Source organism: Neopelma chrysocephalum, unplaced genomic scaffold (genome assembly GCF_003984885.1).
Source record: "Neopelma chrysocephalum unplaced genomic scaffold, ASM398488v2 Primary Assembly neopelma1_44, whole genome shotgun sequence".
Classification (NCBI taxonomy): domain Eukaryota; kingdom Metazoa; phylum Chordata; class Aves; order Passeriformes; family Pipridae; genus Neopelma; species Neopelma chrysocephalum.
The window spans coordinates 16,856,377-16,877,388 of NW_020897703.1; the positions used below are offsets into that span (position 1 = coordinate 16,856,377).

The following is a 21,012-nucleotide window of genomic DNA, read 5'->3' on the forward strand; positions in this document are numbered from 1 at the left end:
CGCCGCCCGCCCGGGGACGCGGCGCAGGAGCCGCCGGACAAGGCAGCCGCGCAGGCCGAGCCGGGACGCCCCGCCGGCCCCAGGCAGGGGAGACGCGGGGCGGCCGCGGCGGAGCGGAGGCGGCCGCGGCCCGGGGGAATCTCTGCGGGAGGGGGAACCTCCGCGACCGGTGCCTGCCTGCCTGCCTGCCTGCCTGCCCCGCGGGCGCGGACGCCGCTAGGCCCCGGCCCCGCACCGCCGCGCCCGAGGGGAGCCCCGCGCCGCCGCTGCCGCGGAGGGAGCCCCTGGCCCGTCCCGCCGGGCCGGGTAGCGTGTGCGGGGCCGCAGCGCGGGCTCCCCGCCGCCCCCCGCGGGAAGCGGCGGCCCCGGCGCGCAGGACCGCGGAGCGCCCCCGCCCCCCGCGCCGCTCCCCCTTTGAAAACTGATCTTTGGCTCTTCGCGTGAAAGTGATTTGAATTTGGCTCGGCGGCGCTCTGCGCAGGCGTCCAGCTGCTGGCATGCTGGCTCCTTGCAAAGCAGCTGTTTTGGGTTTGAAATTCCAACATGGCAGAGGCTGCAGTCAGTCTTCCCTTCAAAAACTTGGAATGATTTCAAATCATAGGCACCTTCACTTAACCCGAACCCCCATTCATCAGCAAACACATCGGATCGATGCTACTCTAACCTATCGGGTTCTTGTACAAAATCTCCAGGTAAGAGGATCTTTTTTTTTTTCCCCCCACTGGTCTTCCTACCATCGTTTTAAATTTTATTTAATCTTAAAGCTTTCCGAGACAGCCGCGTATTAATCGCCTGTTCGTGCCCTATATATTTTGCCTAATTTGCAATCGTTTTCTGATACTAAACACTCCGGTCTGCTTGCCTGATCGTAGTCTGGAAAGTACAGATATACAATCGCGGTGCATGGTTTTTCCTCCTTGATCATTGCCAACAATAGTAGGCAGATTAAGAGTTCGCGATTGCAAGCTCCCACCCCACCTCCTCCTCCTCCTAATTGGATTTATTTTTAAGTTGCTTTGAAAATAATAAACTGCAGGTAACGTGAGTCTGGACTTTGAGGCAACTAACTTCTGACCAAATAAGTGCAAATAAGAATCTCACAAAACAAAAGTTAGGTTTAAATTGCTGTGTCTTGGCTGGGGAGGGCACGAATATGTCAGAGAAGCTGTTGCAGTAAATGTAAGCACATCATCTTGGAGGGGGTACAGCGTGGTGGGCGTATTGTTGGCTCAGGAGGGAGAGAAAGATGTATAATTTAATGGTATATACAATCCACTGATCCTATTACTATCCTCCCTGGAGCTCTTGTTAGTTTCAATGGGAGTGAGTGAAATTGACATGGACTTGCATTCCTGGTCATGTGCTTTTTTTTCCCCTTTCTTTCTTCTCTTGTGATCTGAGATCCCCTTTTTGTTGATGTTGCTTTCCCACTTAATTATATGCATGTAGGTTAAATGAATACCTGACGAAAGGGCCCACGTTTCAAGGCAGTGACATTTGATAGCTGAGAGGAAAAGTGGCTTTAATGAAAAGCAACCTTTGGAATTCCTGCTTGTGAAAAATCCAATTCAGCTTTTTGTGCTGCCAGCAAGAAATGATCAGTAGCACCAGTGTTTATGGTATGTCCGTTTTGGGATCTACTTCCTTTGCATCTAAATAGCAAAGACAAATTTAAATAGCATGATAACGCACTGAGGACTCTGCATGCAAATATTTTGTAATAAATACCTAATGTTTAATAGTATATTTTCACTTGTGTATATATATAAACATTTTTTTTCTCTTGCTATCATTTGTTTATCATTTCTGCTTCGATTAAAGCGTTATATTTGTCCATTGTATTGATCTCAGTTGTAAAACCTGAAGTTGCATGTTACTAGCAGGGCACTATATACACCACTGAACTCCAATGATATGTAAATTAGTAAAACTCGGTGAGTGGAGAAGGCGAAAATGTGTAGCAATGAATATATACACTTACACATCTATGTGCTCATACATCCATACCTAAAATGCATCCTTTCCTTTTGCAAACTAGTATTTTTTGAGCGTTCATTTAAACTCCAGCTGCTTTTCCCTCTCTTACTTTCAGCATAATCATCTGCTAGAGGTTCTAACTGATTTGGGGTGAGGGAATGTTTTGCATGTAAACAAACAAAATTACTGTTGTGGCTGAATGTTTAATACGATTTAATAAGGGTTATTTTATGCTCAGTTTACAAGTGCCTGGTTCACACTGCTCTGCTCTCATTTTGTAACAGAATGAAATAATCAGGTGCTGAAACTGGCTTAATTTTAACGGTCACTCTCCAGCCCCCCATGCTGCCCCCTCCTCCAAAAAGTGAGATAAAATGGAGCATGGGAAATTTCAATAGATTTCCTTGTGGTGCAGTACACGCACCTCTAGGTATGCGGTTAAGGCTAAGGAAGTAACAACAAAAATGACTATTAGTCTGTGTTGTGCAAACAAAAAAAGGGGGTACGTTCACTTTTTAATTGCATGTGGTAGTAACAAATAAGGATGGAGAGAGACCCTAGACCCTAGGAGAGAGAGAGTGTGTGTGTGTGTGTGTGTGTGTGTGTGTGTTTGGGATAAGGGGGAGGTCTGGCGTGTGTGGCTGATGATCTCTCGTAATAACATATCTGAATGAAGGAAAGAAATTGAGAGAGCAGTTGCACAATGTAAACTCCTATTTTGGTGCTGTAGGTGACTATATTGCTAAACATATCCTGGGTGCTATATGATGGGAATGATCTGATTGCATTTTGCATTTAGAACTTGTTGACTTTGAAACGATCAATAAGGCAACTGTTTATTTTAGATGCACATAATTCGCTCTGAGGAATGTTTTAAGGGGAAGAGCAAGCAAGCGAGAGCGGAACATTTTTTTTTCTTTCTTTTTTTTTTTCCTAGAGCTGTTGGAGCAAATGTGATTGCCAGATGGGAGATTTCCCTCTGTGATGTTAAAGCTGTAATATATATTCAGAGCAGATTGGACTGCTGCTTGTGATGAGGAGGATATTACATTTATAAATTTTAAATCGGGAATCGGACAGTATGCTGAGAGCTGAAATTGGATGGTGTGGATGGTTTGGACTGTTAAATGCGATTCTCAGATAATAATAATAATTATAGTAGTAGTAATATATGTATATATAATAAACATGATACTATTAGGCAACCATATATATTCTGTGGCACTTAAGTATATATTTCCAAATATGACTTTTCTCTTTTCCCCTCTTCCCTAAAATGTTAAGGATTGGAGGTGGTTGGGAGGGGTGTTTAAGAGCCCACTGTTAGGAGAAATCAAATTTAATCAAGTTCCTGTTTGAGGAAAAGTTTTGCTACAATTCTTGTTGCGAATGCATCTCTTTCTGAGTTTTTGTTTTGCCCGTGCATGTGGCCTGACAGTGCCTCAATCCTGAAAGGCTGGAAAGTGGGAACTAGTCACACTCGAGCAGCTCTGCTGTTGCAAATTAAAAGTGTGTTGTGGTCAGGAAATGAAAGCTACAATGTCTCTTTTGAACAAGTCGTTTATCAAGAGAAACATCTATCAAGCAGTGACTTGTCAGATTGATCCTCTAAAAGTTAGGTCCGAAGTGGAAGCTACTTTGATGTTTTTGATACCAAATTTATAAAATTGAGAAAGCTGGAAGAAGTAGGACCGATTTGCACTTAAACATGACTCTGCTTGGGGCGTGACAAAATCATCAGGTATCTGTGATACAGAGCTGGTAAACCAAGGAGGTATCAGATCTTCTGCCTAATTTTTATTTTCAGATTGAAACTTTAGCTTTGCCACACAGACAGTCTCTTTTCATACTTCTAAAGATCCTGTCTGTATGAATCTGTGCATTATTTTGACAGGGATATTTTCTTGCTTAGGAATACATTTGTTGCTTCCAAATAGAACCTTTTTCTGTTGTTTTTGTGATGGTATTTATAGATGTATATTGCCTTGAGAAGGCAATTTTTTTCCTCCCATCTCAGTCTTGTTTCTTTTTCTATATTTGTAATCTCAGTTTCTACCTCTCCTCCCTGTAAATCAAAGTTTCTTTTACTGCCAAAGTAATGTTTATTGCAGGCAAGGTACATTTGAAGGTATCTGTTTGCACAGCTTAAAACATGGTAAGAGTCCTGTTAAGTGTGTCTTCACCTTCTCATCTTCTTTTTGTTTCCATTTTTGGCACGTGAACCATGCTTTCATTCTCAACAGAAACAGTATTTCAAATTGAATATGAAGTGGAGATTTCAAGTAAAAAAAAAAGACGAAAACAAAGTCCAAACTGATCTTTTATCTCGACCTGATTTCAATAATTTGAATTGTTTAGCAACTTCACTAAAAAGTTTTTCATTTTGCATAAAGTTTGTGTTTGGATTATCAAGGAATCCCTTTGATGAAAGAGGGATTTGGTGTTTGCTTGTTGTTGGGTTTCTGTTTTTTGTGCTTTTCTTTTTGGCTAGGGTATGAGTGAAATCTTCCTTAAAGCAGGATGCTTTGACTTCTTTTCTTCAGTGTCGTAAATGAGACTAACACTGCTTATGGTTACTTGATAGAGACCCATTTGCAAATAGGCAGCAAACAGCAGCGTGGTGGGAGTTTTGGTGAGTGTTATGCTTGCTAATTAATCATGTTTGAAATGAAGGAATCATAGCATGTTAATAAAGACTCATTGTTGTTTGATGTTTGTAACACTCCTACATGAATCTGGTGGGTTTGGGGGTTTTGTTATTATTTCCTCTGCCCTCCTTAATAAGGTACCTTCAGTACCAGATCAAATTGTTTTTATTTATTGCAACATTCTGAAAGCACAGAGATGTTTACTTCTCTTATTCTAGCAGTATTTTAGAAATATGAAGACTGTATTGCTATTAATATTTTTATCATACAGTTCCTGGGAAAAAATGACAAGTCTTATGTCATTAGCTGTCCTTTAAGATGTTTTTATATTTAAGCAGAGTCAAATATTCTTTTTCTTTTTCATCTTCATATGAAAAGACCTACTACTCTTTTCTTATAATTGAAAAATGGCACTTGATGAACTTTTTTGCCCTACTTGCTTTTGCATATGTAGTAAGGGATAGCAACTAAAAATATATTCCACGATAGTTTTTATACTAGCCGTTGAAAATTAAACTGTAAACTACTTGGATGGTGTTTCTGTTTCCTTGTTTTGGTTTTCAGTATGGCTCTTATCCGATGTGTCATCTTTAGTCTTTATTTTTCATTTTTCTATTCATAAATGCTATATACAATGGAGAGAGAAGTGGTAATCTCTTTCAAACTACAAAGCTTTAATTTCAAAATTTAATAAGTTAATTAAGGCTATTTTATGCTGCATGAACAAGGTTTGAGATCTGCTTTTGTTTAGATGCTGTATTCTTTTTTTTAAGATATAATTCCTAGAGGAAAATGATTCTGTATGGTTCCTGTCAATAAGTTTGTTCAATGAATGCATACAAGAAGCATTAAATATAATGACTGATCTTTCTGTAGTCTTAATCATCAATTAATAAGCTTATCTGCTTGTTAAGAGTGGGTTTAATGGTACAGAATCAGCATGAGATCTGCCTATATGAAACATTTATATGTTTATAACAGAGTGAGTTTTGATCTTGCATCCCCAGATCTAATAATAGAAATATTTGGCTCTTTGCCCTCAATCAATATATCCCTTAGGAGAACAAACTTCACATAATACTTTCATAAAGTGCTAGATGTATTGATACCAAGTTGATAAATTTAATTACTGGGGTTTTACATTGATTCATTGATCTTATGATTGGAGGAAATTGTTTCGCAGACATTTCTGAAGTATCAAGGAATATTGTATGTTGATAAAGCTTGATTAATTGATCAATCAGTGCTTCTTTTTCCTTTTCGGTCATTGATAAAGAAAGGCATAAAAATAACTGTAAGAAGAATTCGGAATAAACTAATTAGAAATTCTCATGTGTTATTAACTGAGGAGATAAGAAGCAGAGCACTATGGAGGTGGGAAAAAATGAACTTTGAAGTGGAATTGTGCATATTGGGCCAAATCCTTAGCTGATGTAAATAATGTTTAGCTTTCAAGAACTACAATAATTTACAGTTCCCAGAATCTGTGGCTTTTTAATGTTGTTGTTGGTTGGTTGGTTTGGGTTTTGTGGCTTTTCTTTTTCTTTTCTTTTTTTTCCTTCCTTGGGTACTGTTCTTTGGCTCATTGAAAGCTGTTTTAAATTAGATATTATGGCTACTAAAATGTATGGAATTTTAGATAAGCATCTGATCCAAAATGAATAGCATAGCTATAAAAGCAATTTGAAGAGCTGTAAATTCAGGATTGCATATCCCTGATATTGTTGCAGAGTATTAAAATCTTGCTAGCTAGAGATGCTATCCTCTAAGTGAAAACTTATCTTCCTTGTGGGAAAGATGACTTCAGGGAACTCTAGACTGGGAAAAGGCCTGGAGTTTCTTTTGTTGCTAAAATAATAATAAAAAAAATCCAATACATAGAATTAGTTATAGGGATATTTTCCAGGTGAAAAACCTTACGGGAGTATTTGGCTCCATTTCGGTGAGGTATGCGACCTTTTCACCCTATGTCAATGATATTTTTATAGAGTGTGTGAGAAATGTGAGCATAAAGAAAATTCCTTAAGATCATTCAATTTTTATTTTCTCTTAAAAAAAAAGAAAGGAAAAAGATCTCTGAATCTCAAAACAACATATACATCTCCCTTAGTGAAACTGTATTCCTTTAAAGGATGGTAGCTAATAGAGAAAAAGAGAAAATCCACTTGCAATATGTTACCATAGGTTCGGCAAATACAGTCTTATCCTTCAAGGAGCAGAGAATCCTTAGACTGTAATGGAGGTCAAAGGAAATCTAAAATTTTCAGTCCTTTAATAATTGTACCTGCCACCCTCTAATCGGCATGTTAAAGAGAATGCATGTATATGTATTATATTTCTTAGAAGATAATTTGTATTTGCAGCAACGTACTAAGCACAAGTGGACTTGGCCACTATTGCTTCTAAATACCTGTTGATGTTGGCCCCGCTGTGTCACAAGTGAGGGAAAATGGAAAGAGTTGGTCAGTCTTGGTTACCAAAGTGTTGAGAAATTGGGGGAGAGATCAGGCTTTAACAGGTCAGCCTCAGAAACGGAAGAATATGAGAAAGTGTAATCTGCAGAAAGCAGCACTGATTAAGAGCATACGGAGATGTCTGCAGTGATGAAAACGTGGAGTCTGTGCTTCTCTCTTGCCGAGCTATGTTGCTGTGAGGTATCGGCACACACAGTATGGTAATAACAGTATTGTATGTCTGTTCGGATCGTGCTGTAACGGTACCTGTCAAACATATCATAATACTGAACTATCTGTTTAATCATATAAGCAACGCTACTTACTACAAAAGCTATTGTATTTGTACAATAGGAAGAACAGCCATACATTATTTAAATAGTAGACTAAAACTTTGTTCTTTAAACCATTTTTCTGCATAGGGAAAAAAGTTTCATGTGTCTTGGCTATAATTAAAAATAATGCAACTACAGATGATTGTCATACCACTGGCTGATTTTTTAATTTTTTTTTAATACTCTATTAGGTATGTAGTCTGATGTGCCATGAAACACTGAAATAGCAATTACCGGTCATATTATTTAACTGTAACTGAAAAACTATTTTCTTAGCTCTTTTAAAGTATAGTGCAGCTACTACTCGTATGTTGTTAGTTAAATTTCAAATACCCTGGAAGTGATGTGGACAAGGATGCTGAGATTATTTTGATACAATAGCAAAGTTTAATGATGTAAGTACATTTTTGCTCCATATTCCTTAGAAGCATATATTGCTTAGGCTTTTTGCTATGTGTTTTTAACCCTTTTGTATTCTACTTTGTGTCATGTAGTTTTTTAAAGCATATATTCACTTTCTGTATATGAATTGCTCAATATATGAAGATGTATGCCACAATTTATTTTGTGTGATATTTTAGAATCTGTGCATGTGTCAAGCTGGTTATAGATTGGTGATGATGAATTGGTTTCAGTAATCTGTATCTTATTTGCATTAATACTCTAGCAGTAAGAGCATAGTGTGGTCAAACTTCATGATCTAAGCTAGCAGTCTCACATCTAATTAAGCAGGATCTGAATGAATGATTCTCTGGTATGGGTCACAATTGAACTTTTTATTTCTTTTCTTCAGTGTGATAAAATGCTTAAGGGACATATTAACGCATGTTTGTGGAACTCCTGCTAATCCGAAGGGAATTTGAAAATGAATATTGAGAGGAGATGGGAAAAAGGGCTGAACCTGATGGGTCACAGGGGTTTGTGGCAGGAATGTATCTTCATGTTTTCATTCAAGTTGTTTTGGTTTTTTTTCCCTGATTTAGAACAACTGCTGTTTGCCTTTTAATATGTTGGAAATCACATCCCTATTTTCCTCGGAGAGTTTTTTTCCCTTCTGTCTCCTCCATTCTAGCACACAAGCAAGTCATTAATAAAAAAGCATTTATACAGTGGGCTTGAATTATCACTTAATAAAACAGAGAACTGTAGTGCTGCGAAGATATTCCTAGACAGTACAACAGATGTTACTGTGTGTACTTGTCTTCTGGAGACACAGTGAGGGGAAGAGCCAACAATTACTTTGTATTACCGAGTGACAGCACAGGGTGGATGGGAATGATAAAGTTATATGCAGAAATTATTAATCCCTGACAATAGTATCAATACTGACATTTAAAATATTATGAACTGATAGCCCTGCTGTACAAACTACTGTGATAGCTGTGCTTTTAGATGAAAAGTAGCTATTTATATGCCTTACAGCTCAGTGTGGTCATGTTGAAAGTATGAACCTACTCATCACAGACTCTGAGAAAGTGCAGGTTAAGATCCTCTGTCTTCTTTAGACCTATCTGATTACTTCAGCCTCCTGTGTTGACACAGAGAAAGAAACAGCTAGATTCTATGCTGGAAGAATAAGGTTTGCAAGCACTGACTGATATAAGGTATCCCATTGTGATACCTAAACCAAATTTAAAAAAAATCAAGCATCCTTTTCAAGTTAAACTTGAGAAACAGAGAAAAGAACAGCAAAGATGTATCTGAACACACTTGAAGGAGCACCATTTACTTTCAAAAGAGATCTTTCCCATCACTTGTGGATAGCTCCACCATGAAGAGCAATATCAAAAGATCTCAGAAAAGTAACTATTCTTTTATGTCTTTGGGAACTCAGATGCTTACAAGATTGTTTCTGAGAAGGAAAAGAATTGATCCTATTTTCAGTCCCTTGTTGGCATTTGTGGACCACATGACTGTATACAGTATTGTAGAAATACATTCTTGGTGTATGAATCCAATTCTGTTTCCTCTTGCAGCTCTAAAATAACAATGCAATGTGGCTGTAAAAAAATTCAGTTTGGACAATGTGTTTTTATTAATTTTTTTTTGCATTCTATAAAATTTTTTAATTTAAAATACAAATGGAGTTTGCTGAAGATCTTTAAACTTAATTGATAGGTCATCTGCATTATTAAAGTAGAGAGATTAAAATTAAAATAGTTTGTATTGTTTTTTCATGAAAATATAGACTTAAAGTCACCTGTGATAATTTGCAAACTATATATATCCAGGCAGAAAATTGCTAGGTTTAAACTATCAAGATTCAGTTATTTTTAATATGGAAGGAGATTATAAATTTGTTAACTCTTCAGCTAAATGTAGACTTGATTTACAAAATTAGGTGGTTTTATGTTTACTAATGATAGATCTGCAGCTTTATAATAACTTCATAACTATACTGGTACGATATTGAGCATACTGTAAATGAGCAGATATTCCACTTTAAAGATAATAATTTTTCATGTGTTTATAGAATTTCTGATAATTTTTTTATTTCTTACTCTTTGCTTTCGATAAAAGCTGAAATAAGTATATTTTGGAAAGTGTTCATGCAGCAATTAACCTTTTTTTAGTAATTGATTTTCATTTTGTTCGACTTTCATTCATTGCATTTCATACACCTGTCCTGTGTAGGCATTCTCTATGCTTCAACACTGGTTTATTTTTCCCCCTTCAGTTTGAAAACTTTGCTGGTACCATGGTTGTCCTATCAAGAAATTTAATGTTATCCAGATTAATATCAGTAAATCCTATGTAATGAGGGGTATGAGACACTCCTTGTTATTTGGCTTCTAGTGTTTGTCAATGTAACACTCATATCGAAGGTACACTTTAATATGCAGGGAACATATTTGTTAGTTCTATAAACACATAGTTCAGTAGCTTTGAAAGTTAGACATAGGTTAAAATGTATCTCATCATGTGCTTATGGAGACTGTGAATAACCAGTGTCTCAATTAATGATGTTTTGAAAGTTTTCACTAGTTAGAAATGTTCAGAGTTATGATGTGATTATCCATACACTACAGAATAACAAATTGACACTAATATTCATTTGGAGTAATAATTTTCACCCCTAATTAAGGAAAGATGTTTTGTTATTGATTGATTAGCAAACACCACCACCACCCTCCCCACCCCCCCAAGATGTCAGCTGTTTAGAGAACGCAGAATTCACTACTTTCATTCATGACAGGCAACTCCTTTTTGGCTAAAGTTACTGTTCTTTTCTGTTTCAAAGCTGCTACAACAGCTGCAGTTTGAGCTTGAAGGGTCTGAGTGGCTGAGATAACATCACGAATAGTATAGCATCTCAGCAAGTGCAATTCAGGTTTCCGCTTTTGGGTGCTCAATTATCAGAGGCACTGAGTCCCTGCAATTTCTATTGACTTTGGATATGCAGGTGTGCAACAGATCGTAGTAGCTAGGTCTTATAAGTAACTTCCCCAGAAAACGGTAGGTGTTAGCTTTATTTATACTTCTTAAATGCTACAATCTCAATCTTGAGGTATTAATGGTGTATCATAGAAGAAACAGGGCTTTTGATTTTTCCTGGTTGTTGTAAAAACACATTTTAAATTTGTCAGGACAAAAATACCTGTGTTATGTAAATGTATAACAAATGATTCATATGTGATTTTGCATGGAGGAAACTTTAAACTCAGTTTGCTACTGTGTAGATGTTCCAAGGAGCAATACAGAGTGGATGATGCTGTTATAATTGAAAAATCTCCCTTAGTTATCTTCTCCCTCCTCCTGATCCTTCTCCCTTCCCCCTCCCCCCCATGGCTTTTTAAACAATTATAGGCATTGTGCTCCTTAATGGTGCATAGATAGTTACTGTAAAGATAGATGTCCTCAAATAATGAGTTTCTAATAATAATCAGAGGGACTTAGATTAAACTGGTTTTGTATAGAAATCTTACAGTGTGAAAAAGTACACCTAAAATCCTGAGATATATTTACAGGAGCTATTTACAGAGAACTAACCCAATTTTGTATCTGTACATATGTGTGGGGCGAGGGGAGTTAGAGGCATACGTCTCTATGTGCCTACGTTTTTGTCCACCTGCTTTAAGGACTTCAGAAGATTATTTTTTTTTTAGTACAGATTTCTATTCTGCTTTCTGATAACAGAATATGTTTTAAAATCACGGCATACTAATTAGCTTCTGTGTTTACACTGGAAAGCTTGAATACCTTCAAGTGACTTCTGCCTGCACTCTGCTTTCTATCTGTTGCTTCCCTCCCCGGCACTGTCACCCTCCTCCCCCAACACAATGAGGTTTCTTGCATTGGATTTGTTGCTTTCTTCCTTGATCTAAAGTTCCAAAGGCAAGTAAATGAAAATGATAAGTACAGTAACAGATAATTGTTACTTTAAAGAGTTGTCGCTATATTGGGAATAATATCTTTCCTAATAGGTACTGAATCAGCAAGGCTGCACAATAAAAAGAGCAAAATAGTTTAACTTATGGTTTAGAAATACATATGCCATTTAAATGGAAACAAACCTCCAAATCTCCCACATACCTTTTGGGGTTTGGAGAACAAAAGCTTACTTGTACGCTCCAAATTCCCCTGGGCCTTAATTTGCAATACCATTATTTAAGCCTGGCTGATATAAACCCATTGCAAAGAAACAGAATCTCTCTTTCCTGGCTTTTTGAAGCCATTCCATGCCCCCATCTCTCTGCCTACCGATGTCTCCCAGCCCCCCCATCCCGTTCCCAGCCTCTTGGTCTTACTGTGAAACTCTTTTGTATTTGAAATATAGTAAACGTAGAAATACTGCACTTCTAAAACACAGGAAAGTGGCATTCTGCATTGTTTTACTGAGATCTCTACCAACACATATGTAATTCTATCTTCTGACTAAGATCAAGGCTATAATCACTTTAATATTTGTTCTGTCCTCTACCAGGTGACCTGCAGTCTTTTATAGTAAAGATAAGAGATTCTGATATAGTAAGTTATTTCTTCTCTAAGTCAGATCTTATAGAAAATACTAACCATAAAATGAGGAGAAACTTGTGCCCACTTAAAATGCTCCTGGGGTGCCAGGCTCTCTGGATATCAACTCCTGGTTTCAGTACTGGTATTGTCAGATGCTCAGCTGGAAGTGGTTCTGGAGCAGAACTGGGTTTGGGTGTAATCCCTAACAGCTAAGGGTAAATACAGGAATCACTGTAGCTTGATGCAGCATTGAGTACTACAGCTGTATTTATTTTGTTGCTAATAAAATGGCAGTCTATTTGTCATTAAGAAGGTTGTCTTTTTGAAATAGCAATTGAGATGCAGTTCTGAGCATTTGAGTTAGTGGGAAAAGCTAAGAAATAGATGAGCTGCATTCCTGAATGTGGGTGGAAGGATGGTGAGTAATACATGCCTTGGCATGGCATCTGCCAGAAGCACTTTTTTCTTTTCTCCCCACGCCTGCTCCCCGTGTTCTAGTTTTGAAAGGTGTAAGGTATTCTGATAGGCAGAGGGGAAAAAACAAAAGGGAAAAATACTTCCAAGCAAAACCTTATAGCATATCTTGATAACTGTGCTCCACACTTAATTTAATTAGAAGACAACTGCACTGGAAAACTGGTCATTTAAGTCATAGTTCTCTCCTACCCCCAGTCAGAACTGATTATATGCCATGTTGTATAACGTAATTTCGACAAGAAAATTAAGTATGAATGGGCATGATAGTATTGTGTAGTTGCAATAATGAGTTTTTCATTAATGGTATTAATCTATCATTTACCTATCCTTTTAGAGGTGAAAATAACTATTTTTCTTCTGGCGTTTCTTTTTGCTATATATACCAACCAGTATCAAATTGGGGTATTTTCTAAATACTTTCAGCAAAAGACTGACTGGATAGCTATTAATATGTTCATTATGTGGCAAAAAGGCACTGAAAGAAGTAAAACCTTGTATGTGCATGTTTCTTGTAGGATAACTGTTTTCAGGAGGGATTTCTGTTATGTTGTAATATAATTTACTAGTGTATAGTTTCTGAAATTTTGTGAGTAGTTCTATGCTGGATTTCAGGCAAACAAGTTTGTTTTCTAGTTAGCTGTAATAAGACTTGCTGTCAGTAGTAAGATAATAAGGATAAAGATCATGTACAGTTTAAGGAAAAAAATCTTATCCATTTGCATTTGTGCACCAAATTCCACTTGGTGATATGCTTGTTGGGCTGAGCTATTAAGTGCTCTGTGGACTGTATTTCAGCTAGTGTATGATTGACTAGGTATATTATAGCTTTTTACCTGCTGCCAATGCAAAATTTGACCCTGGTTTTACCCTGAGATGTTTCTGCCTTTTAAAAGATCCACATTTCATGAGTACACAGGTGAGTGATAACAAGATTTATTTTTGTTATTTGTAGGGTGTGGCTCCATGTTAGAGTAAGAGTAACCTGAGTCTGAACTGATGCTGAAGAGATTTTATTTTTTAATGTTGATTCCAAAGCTCAACTATGGGAATTGATGTATCATCTTAAAATTTCAAGTCTACATTTTATGCACTGTGTCAAAGTACCCATGAGCTCATTAAGCAAAGACTTTTTCAATTATATCTTGTGTTTATGCATGTATTTATATTTGACAGGAATCCTTTAGAGGTTTGGTTTGCTGTATTAATGCTTACAGTGTATTACAGTACATAAAATATGCTAAAAAAAAAGAAAAGGAGTGAGTACTGCTTACAGATCTAGTGCTGGTAGCTTCCTCTGTATTGTAGTAGCTGATGAAAAGTTCCTTGGCCAGACATCCAGCCTCTAGAGGGCACGCCAGTAATCTCCTCTGGCAGACCCTCACCTCCACAACCATCTGTAGAAAGTTTTAATGCTGGCACCTACAAAGAGAATCCCATTTGTGTTACATAAAAAAAAAATAAAAATCTCTCTGTATTCCTCATTATTCCTGGAATTTTGCTACAGTAAGTGGTTTCCTATTCTTTTTTTCTTTTTTAATCTGGGGGATGTTTTTGTATTTGCCTTTTTTTTTTTCCTCTCTAGTGGTTGTCTTTAGGGAACTAAACTCAAATTCACTATGTTGCTCACTTACAAATATTTCTTCACCTGATAGAAACATTTCTTTAGCTATACACTGCTCTTTGCTTGAGTAAGACTACAGAAGCCAGTGCACAGTATTTGAGACTCCTAGAATTGGGTACTAAATTTTATTATGTACTAAAATCTGGATAATAAGTAATTCAGGTGGGATTAAACCCAGTTAACCCTACTCCAGTTGCCTAGGTCCAATTGCTTGACCCTTTTCTCTTGTGAGATGCCATATTACAGTTTCTTGTTCTCTTATGGATTATTGTTACAAATGTTGATATTTATGTGAAGTCACATTTATTCTTTAGTTCAAATGTTTCACTATGGTTCTCTACTCCAGTGTATCACTATTAGCAGTCAGAAAGTTTCCAGTAATTCAAATTCATCTGATAGTCTGCTTCAAATTTTCTGTAGATCTACTGATGTAGAACAAAAAAAGCAAGTATTCTTGAATTTGGTACCATAAATTAAGACATGCTCCAATCCATAGTTTAGTTCTAAGTTCTTTGTTCTAAGACTATGAGTATGTTTAGGGAGAAATGTATATTTAAGAAAATTTGTTGCACAGAGTGTCATTAACCAAGTGGACAACTTTTCCTAAGAGTATAGTGGTATAACTTGTGCACTTTCTGCTTGAAAAATTGCATGAATACAGCATTTTAGCTACACATTTAATGATGAGCCATAAAGCTTAACTGCAGTGTTGAGTTTCTGCATTTCTGTACAACATAAGAAAAAACTGAGAAAGAATCCAGCAAAAGGAGATTGGTTTTGTTTACTTTGTAGGTCCCCTGACCTATAACCGGGACACCTTTGCTTGGTTCCCATTTAGCTTTCTAACCTTTTCTTCAAAAGTAATTAAAATAAAAGTTGCTTGGTATACGAAGTGTGTGGTGTCTCCTTTGCGGTTGACACTGGACCAAATTTTGTTGAGGCAGTTTGACAATAACCTGTGAACAGTTTGGGAGATTCAGGTAGTATGTTCCCATGTTGAAGCAACCCCCTTGGCAATGTTTTTCATTGCTTCAAAATGTCAAGAGTTTTTGTTGGTCTAAGAATAATTACAGTTTATGGAGAGGCAGGGGAAAAAAATTTCCAAGACAGAAAACAATCTATGAAAGTACTAGGTCAAACTTCTATGTCTTCATCACCTGTGACCAACAGATAGTTAACTTACTGGAGAAATAACTGTGACATTATTTTGTGATTCATCTAATCCACTTTTTCCCAAGGGGCTGACAGAGTCACCAGTGTGTCACTTCAACCTTGGCACACACCCAGATTTGCAAACTTGGTCCTTCGTTCACTGTTATGTGGTGGAGCTGTGCAGTGAGCTGCCCAACATACTGAAACCTCAATAAAAAAGGATGGGTAACACCTAGAGGGCATCGTGATTAACCCCTTTACAAACCTAATCTCTGCAGGGCTAGGTGTACTCTTAAAATAAGCTTTAGCTGTCATGGAAATAGGTTAGAAATATAGTTAGGGTATCTCGTCAGTCTTAAATAACCAAGTTTTTTGATGACAGACTTGTTTACAGTCAGTGACTGTCCCTGCTGTTCTGCCTGAGAGAGAGCAATTTTTTTTGCTAACTGCTGATGGAGGATTGGTATCATCCAAGTATATCCATTATTGTTCTCCAAACCCCAATATCCTGGGCCTTTCTCTTCCACCTGTCAAGTTGGTGGCTTTTACAGCTTGTTCTGAAAGCCAAAAGAAAATCAGACTGTGTTGAAGTGAGTGGGAGGAAGAAAGCAAGTCCTAGAGCCAGAAATGGCCCCAGAAGGGACATAGTGTCAATGGCATGCCTGCTGGAAGGCCTCTGCCCACATCACCTGTGGCATCGTAGTGGCAGAGCTAACTGACTCTTGGATGGTTCAAAATAGCAGGAGCAAGTGAATATGCTGTGAAAGTATTGATACAGTTTTTACAGGATTAAAAAAAAAAGAGTTACATTGGGAAAATAATTCAAAGTCAGTTTTAATGGGAAATATTAAAGTACCAAGCAACTCCAGTGTAAGCTGGATGACTGGTCACTGGCTTTTGTTGCTGGAAGGGTGTTTGTCGTGTCTTTTGTCTGAATTCAGAAAAATGTGAATTTTGTCCTTGTGGTGGAACACTGTGCCTCTTAAACATTGGACAGGGGAGTAAAACAGCAAAGGAATTTTTTTTCCTGCCTGAACAAATGATTTTAGAATTCAGGCTCCAAATTTCTCTTTAAACCATTTTTAATAGAAACGGTAAGTTATAAATCATCTAAGCAACTACATGAACACGGAGTGGGGCCCAGCCTCGGCTTCAGCCCCAGATGTTTCTGGACTACAATAATGGCCCAGCCCAGATATTTACAGCTTAATTTCTGTTCATGTGCACTTGTCCATAAATGGTTCCTTTTCCATTTCAAGTTCAACAACTGAACCACTTATAGTAGAGCATGATTTAAATTTGAATGATGGCAAAGTGTGAATAGAGACAATTTACCTTTGGAAACTTTCAAGTCCATTTCCCATGTTTAAAATGTAAGGTAGCTCTTGGACAGAGAACGATTGATCAATAAGTAGCCCCTTTTAACTGTTGTATTCTTCATTTTTTTAATCTATATATGTATATAAAATCTGATTTTATCCAACCCCCCTCCTTCTTTTTTCCTTTTTGTTTTCTTTTTTTTTGGTTTAGCTTTGCTGCGGTTCTGAGCAGAGACTTTTTTTTCCCTCCTTTTAATGCTATGCCATCTTGCACTACTTGCATTGCAAGCCAGTGCATGTAACCTCTCTGCTCTCCCCATTCCTGTCCTCCGCTCTGCTCCTCCCAAACAGCCCCATTGCTTGAAACTAAACAAATTGAAAATAATGATTGGTAACCATCTGCTGTGCTGAAATTCCACGTACAGCAGTTAACTCCATTTTACAAAACAACTTCAATCTAGTGAATTACAGTGCAGTTCTTGGTGGCAGCAGATAGCAACAAGCAGTTTTGAGTTCCTCTAGACAAAGCAGTTCATGTAGGGAGCGTTATGCAGAGTCATTTGGTGGTATTGGGGTGGTGGGGGATACTTGTGCCGTCAGACAGTTCAGTGTAATGCATTGAAAACTAGAGAAAGTCTGACCACGGCCTAATTGTTTCATCTGATTAAAAAAGAGGCCGGTCCATAAACCCGTGCTGACAGGCAATCTCGCAAATCTGTGCCCTTTAGTTTGGTTTTGTTTCTGCAGCTGCAGCACAATGTGATGAGTAGCGTGTTCAGCTTTCAGTCACTTCCATGTGACTTTTGGAGTGCCCAATGAAAACCTCAACCAAAAATTAGATTGCATAGCTGGTTCAAAGTGTATCGGAGAAAAATAATTATTCATAGGTTTTCTATTGGAGAAACTCTTTTATTGATACATAACTGTAACAAGAAGCACTCTAGATAGTGATCGACTGCCAATCAGCAGATATTTAAATAGTGACAGACTATGATGTAATATTAAAATAGGTACCATTATCCTGTATGTTTTTAACTCAATTTCTATTATTTGAGTTTAGGTTGTGATTGTGTATAAAGAAAGATGCTTAAAATGGGCAGTATATTGAGTTCAAAGGACCCATACAGTTCATAAATTCTCCGGTGTCTACTGGATTTTTCATCAGGGAGACTTCCAATAAAAATGATCTATTTTAGAAATAATATTGTTTAGTAGGTTGAAATGTGGTGTAATAAAATTAGACCTTCAGTCTTCTAAAGTTACTACTTAGATGGCACCCTTGGGATGGTAAAATGGCTGTATAAGCAGATGAATCAGACAGTTTCACTGATGGATACATTTGTCAGTCTCTGTTACAGATATAATATATTCTTATATCTGTAATCCTGACACTGTTACATCCAAATGAAATCAACATGAGGTTGTCATCTTTAAGCAAATATGTTAAGTGTTGTCTTTTGTGCTTTGGATTTGAAAGAAAGGGGCCCAAGGGAGCCAGCATCATGCAAATGGAACAAATCCCATTTCTTCTGAGCTGTGCTGTTTCCCCCTTCATGGCAGCTGGCTGTGTTATCTTTGTGTGTTTCTCTGAGTGCTGACAATTCTTTCAGTGATCTAAGTTAGGGCACATTAGAAAGTGGAAGCAGCTGTCTGTCGTTATACTGAGAGACGTGTTTGCTCTACTGCAAAGATGAAGGACCATGAATCCTTGACACACTCTCTCCCCCCTCCCCCTTTACTTTCCAACATGATCAACATTCAGACGCACAGATTGTCTGCTTGGACAGTTTTTTGTTCTGACTGACAGCATCTGGCATAGACAAATTTAAAAATACATAGCATGCCATGCTTGGAATTGGAACATCCCTTCTTTATTAATCTTCTCATTTAAACCATTCATTTACATTTCAAGAAAGGTTACAGCTTGATATGATTGAAACATTTATTTTAAATGAATAACCTCCTAATGAAATACCTTGAACGAGCACCAAATAGTCAGTGTTTATTAAAAATTACACCTGATTAGTATGGCCTTGGAACTGTTGCGAAGACATAAGATTTCCCCATTGTCTCAATCCATAATAAAAAAAAAAATGTTTAGCATGTGTGAGTGTAATCTTTTTTTATTTTTTTTGTTTACCACAGAGCTAAATGAGAATGGTGGTTTCAACCCCCATAATTTTCAAGACTACCGTGTTATAAAGCGGTAGCCTTTAAAATGCTATTTGCCTAATTAAATCGGGTTTTGCTTGAACAATACATTTGAAGGAAATGCCTAAATAGAGCTTTGTTTTGTTTTATTCTGCCAATGCATTTATGATTTGAGAGACAAGATGCTTTATGATTTGATGTAATCTAAAATCTTATATATATTTTTTTTTCTACTGGCAAGTATTCACATATTTGTATACAGTACTTTACTAGTAAAATAGAACTGAAATGGTGGACCACCTCCTAAAATGTTTATGCACGTGCACATATACACATGTACATTCTGTACACTCTCATCTTCATGATCCAGGTTAGCAATGCAGACATGCTTGTCTAGCATTTATGTAAAAATAATATGAAAATTGGCTGTGCCACTCAGAATATGGACTTGAGTCCATGAAGGGAGGAGGAAGACCCTTGTCTTGTACTAGGCATTTTAGATGCTTTATTGAATTGCAGCTTTAACTATTCCTGGTACATTAAAAAAAAAAAATCTTCCAGAAGGAGTTGGCGGGGGGGCGGGGGGAACACCAGTATTATAATAAAATAGAGGACTGTTCAAGTGCTTGGCAGTAAATATGTAAAACAAGTATTTGGAGAGGAAAGAGAAGCTGTAGCAGACAGGCTCAATTAACAATTGTAAGCAGGAGAGAACTTGTATTCCTTCGGTAAATGTAGGAGAGGTCATTTGCTTTAGGATAAAATCTGACAAATTTCAGATATAGACATAAAGGCTGGAATAAATATGACAAAAGATTTTCAGTTGCACATCAAGCATTTTGTATTTGCAATAACCATTTACATTTTTTCTCAGTGAATAGATTTCTTTTTTATTAATGTTTTCCTGAATAATATGTTCTTAATTTAATTGACTGTGAAACAAGCATTTTGGGACAATAGGAATTTTAATACAAGCTTGAAATATCATTTATGCTTTTTAAAAAATCCTCTTAGTAATGCCTAATCTATTTTTCTTTTTCTGAAGGAAGCGCTAAGATGGTAAGTTTTCAGCACAGCTTTTACTATGCTAGTTATGTGTAATCATAAAAGTGAAATCAAATTTTATTTTAAATGAAATCACTTTTTTCCACCCACAAACCATTCCATTTATATGATAAACTTCTATTTTTATTTATTTATTTTTTTAATGACTAGTTATAAAGGCTTGTACAGATATGCATCTGTAAGCAAACTGGGAATAGGTTAGAGAACACAATTCCCTGGTGTAAAAAGCAAGGTTTAGCAGTAATGCTTTTAATCTGGACTTGTAGAGGATTCGGGAGCATCCATAGATCTGCTTCAGTAATTACCATACCCCAAGTGGCACTGGAAGAGACATTTGCCTAAAAACTTGATGTCTTCATTACACTGTTTACATTTTAATTAGAAACATGAAAATTAGTGATTCATACGGACAACTATAGTTTAAGTGGGTTTGCTCACCATCCAATAAATCAGAAGGGAAAAAAAGGAGGGGGGGTGTGAGAAAAAAAGGCAACCCCACAACCTGCCTCTGCAAGCAGCAGACCCTCTCTACCCTTACAGTTGTAATAAACAGTTTACTAGGAATCATTCATGGGAATAATGTGTTGGTATTAGAAGCTGATTAAAATGTGTTTTGTATTTTATCAGGGAGGAAATTTCTATGTAAATTAGAGACCGTTATTTTAAAGGTAATGCTAATTGCATGCGGTATTGCATGCATGCATGTGATTGGGATATACATATGTAGCTTCTGTGCCTACATAAATGTGTACATTGTAGCTGTATTAAGGTGAAGAATTGGTGTAGGAACATTTTGGCAGTGCTGAGTACTACCTATGGCTGCAGAAGCCAGTTCAGCCTGTTTCATTATGTCTCCAT

General features: G+C 37.2%; 1 protein-coding gene across 2 annotated transcripts in view; it reads left to right on the forward strand.

Moving 5' to 3' along the window:
- Positions 1 to 459: 459 nt before the first annotated feature.
- The window catches only part of FIGN (fidgetin, microtubule severing factor), a 105,520-nt gene continuing 84,967 nt past the window's right edge, over positions 460 to 21,012 (forward strand). The window contains exons 1-2 of one of the 2 annotated variants that reach the window (XM_027678730.1): positions 460 to 692; positions 1,450 to 1,619. In XM_027678730.1, coding sequence (XP_027534531.1) covers positions 1,595 to 1,619 — 25 coding nt within the window. In that variant the 5' untranslated portion in view covers positions 460 to 692; positions 1,450 to 1,594. The remainder of the gene's footprint in view (positions 693 to 1,449; positions 1,620 to 21,012) is intronic. The other variant, XM_027678732.1, reaches the window with a different exon arrangement.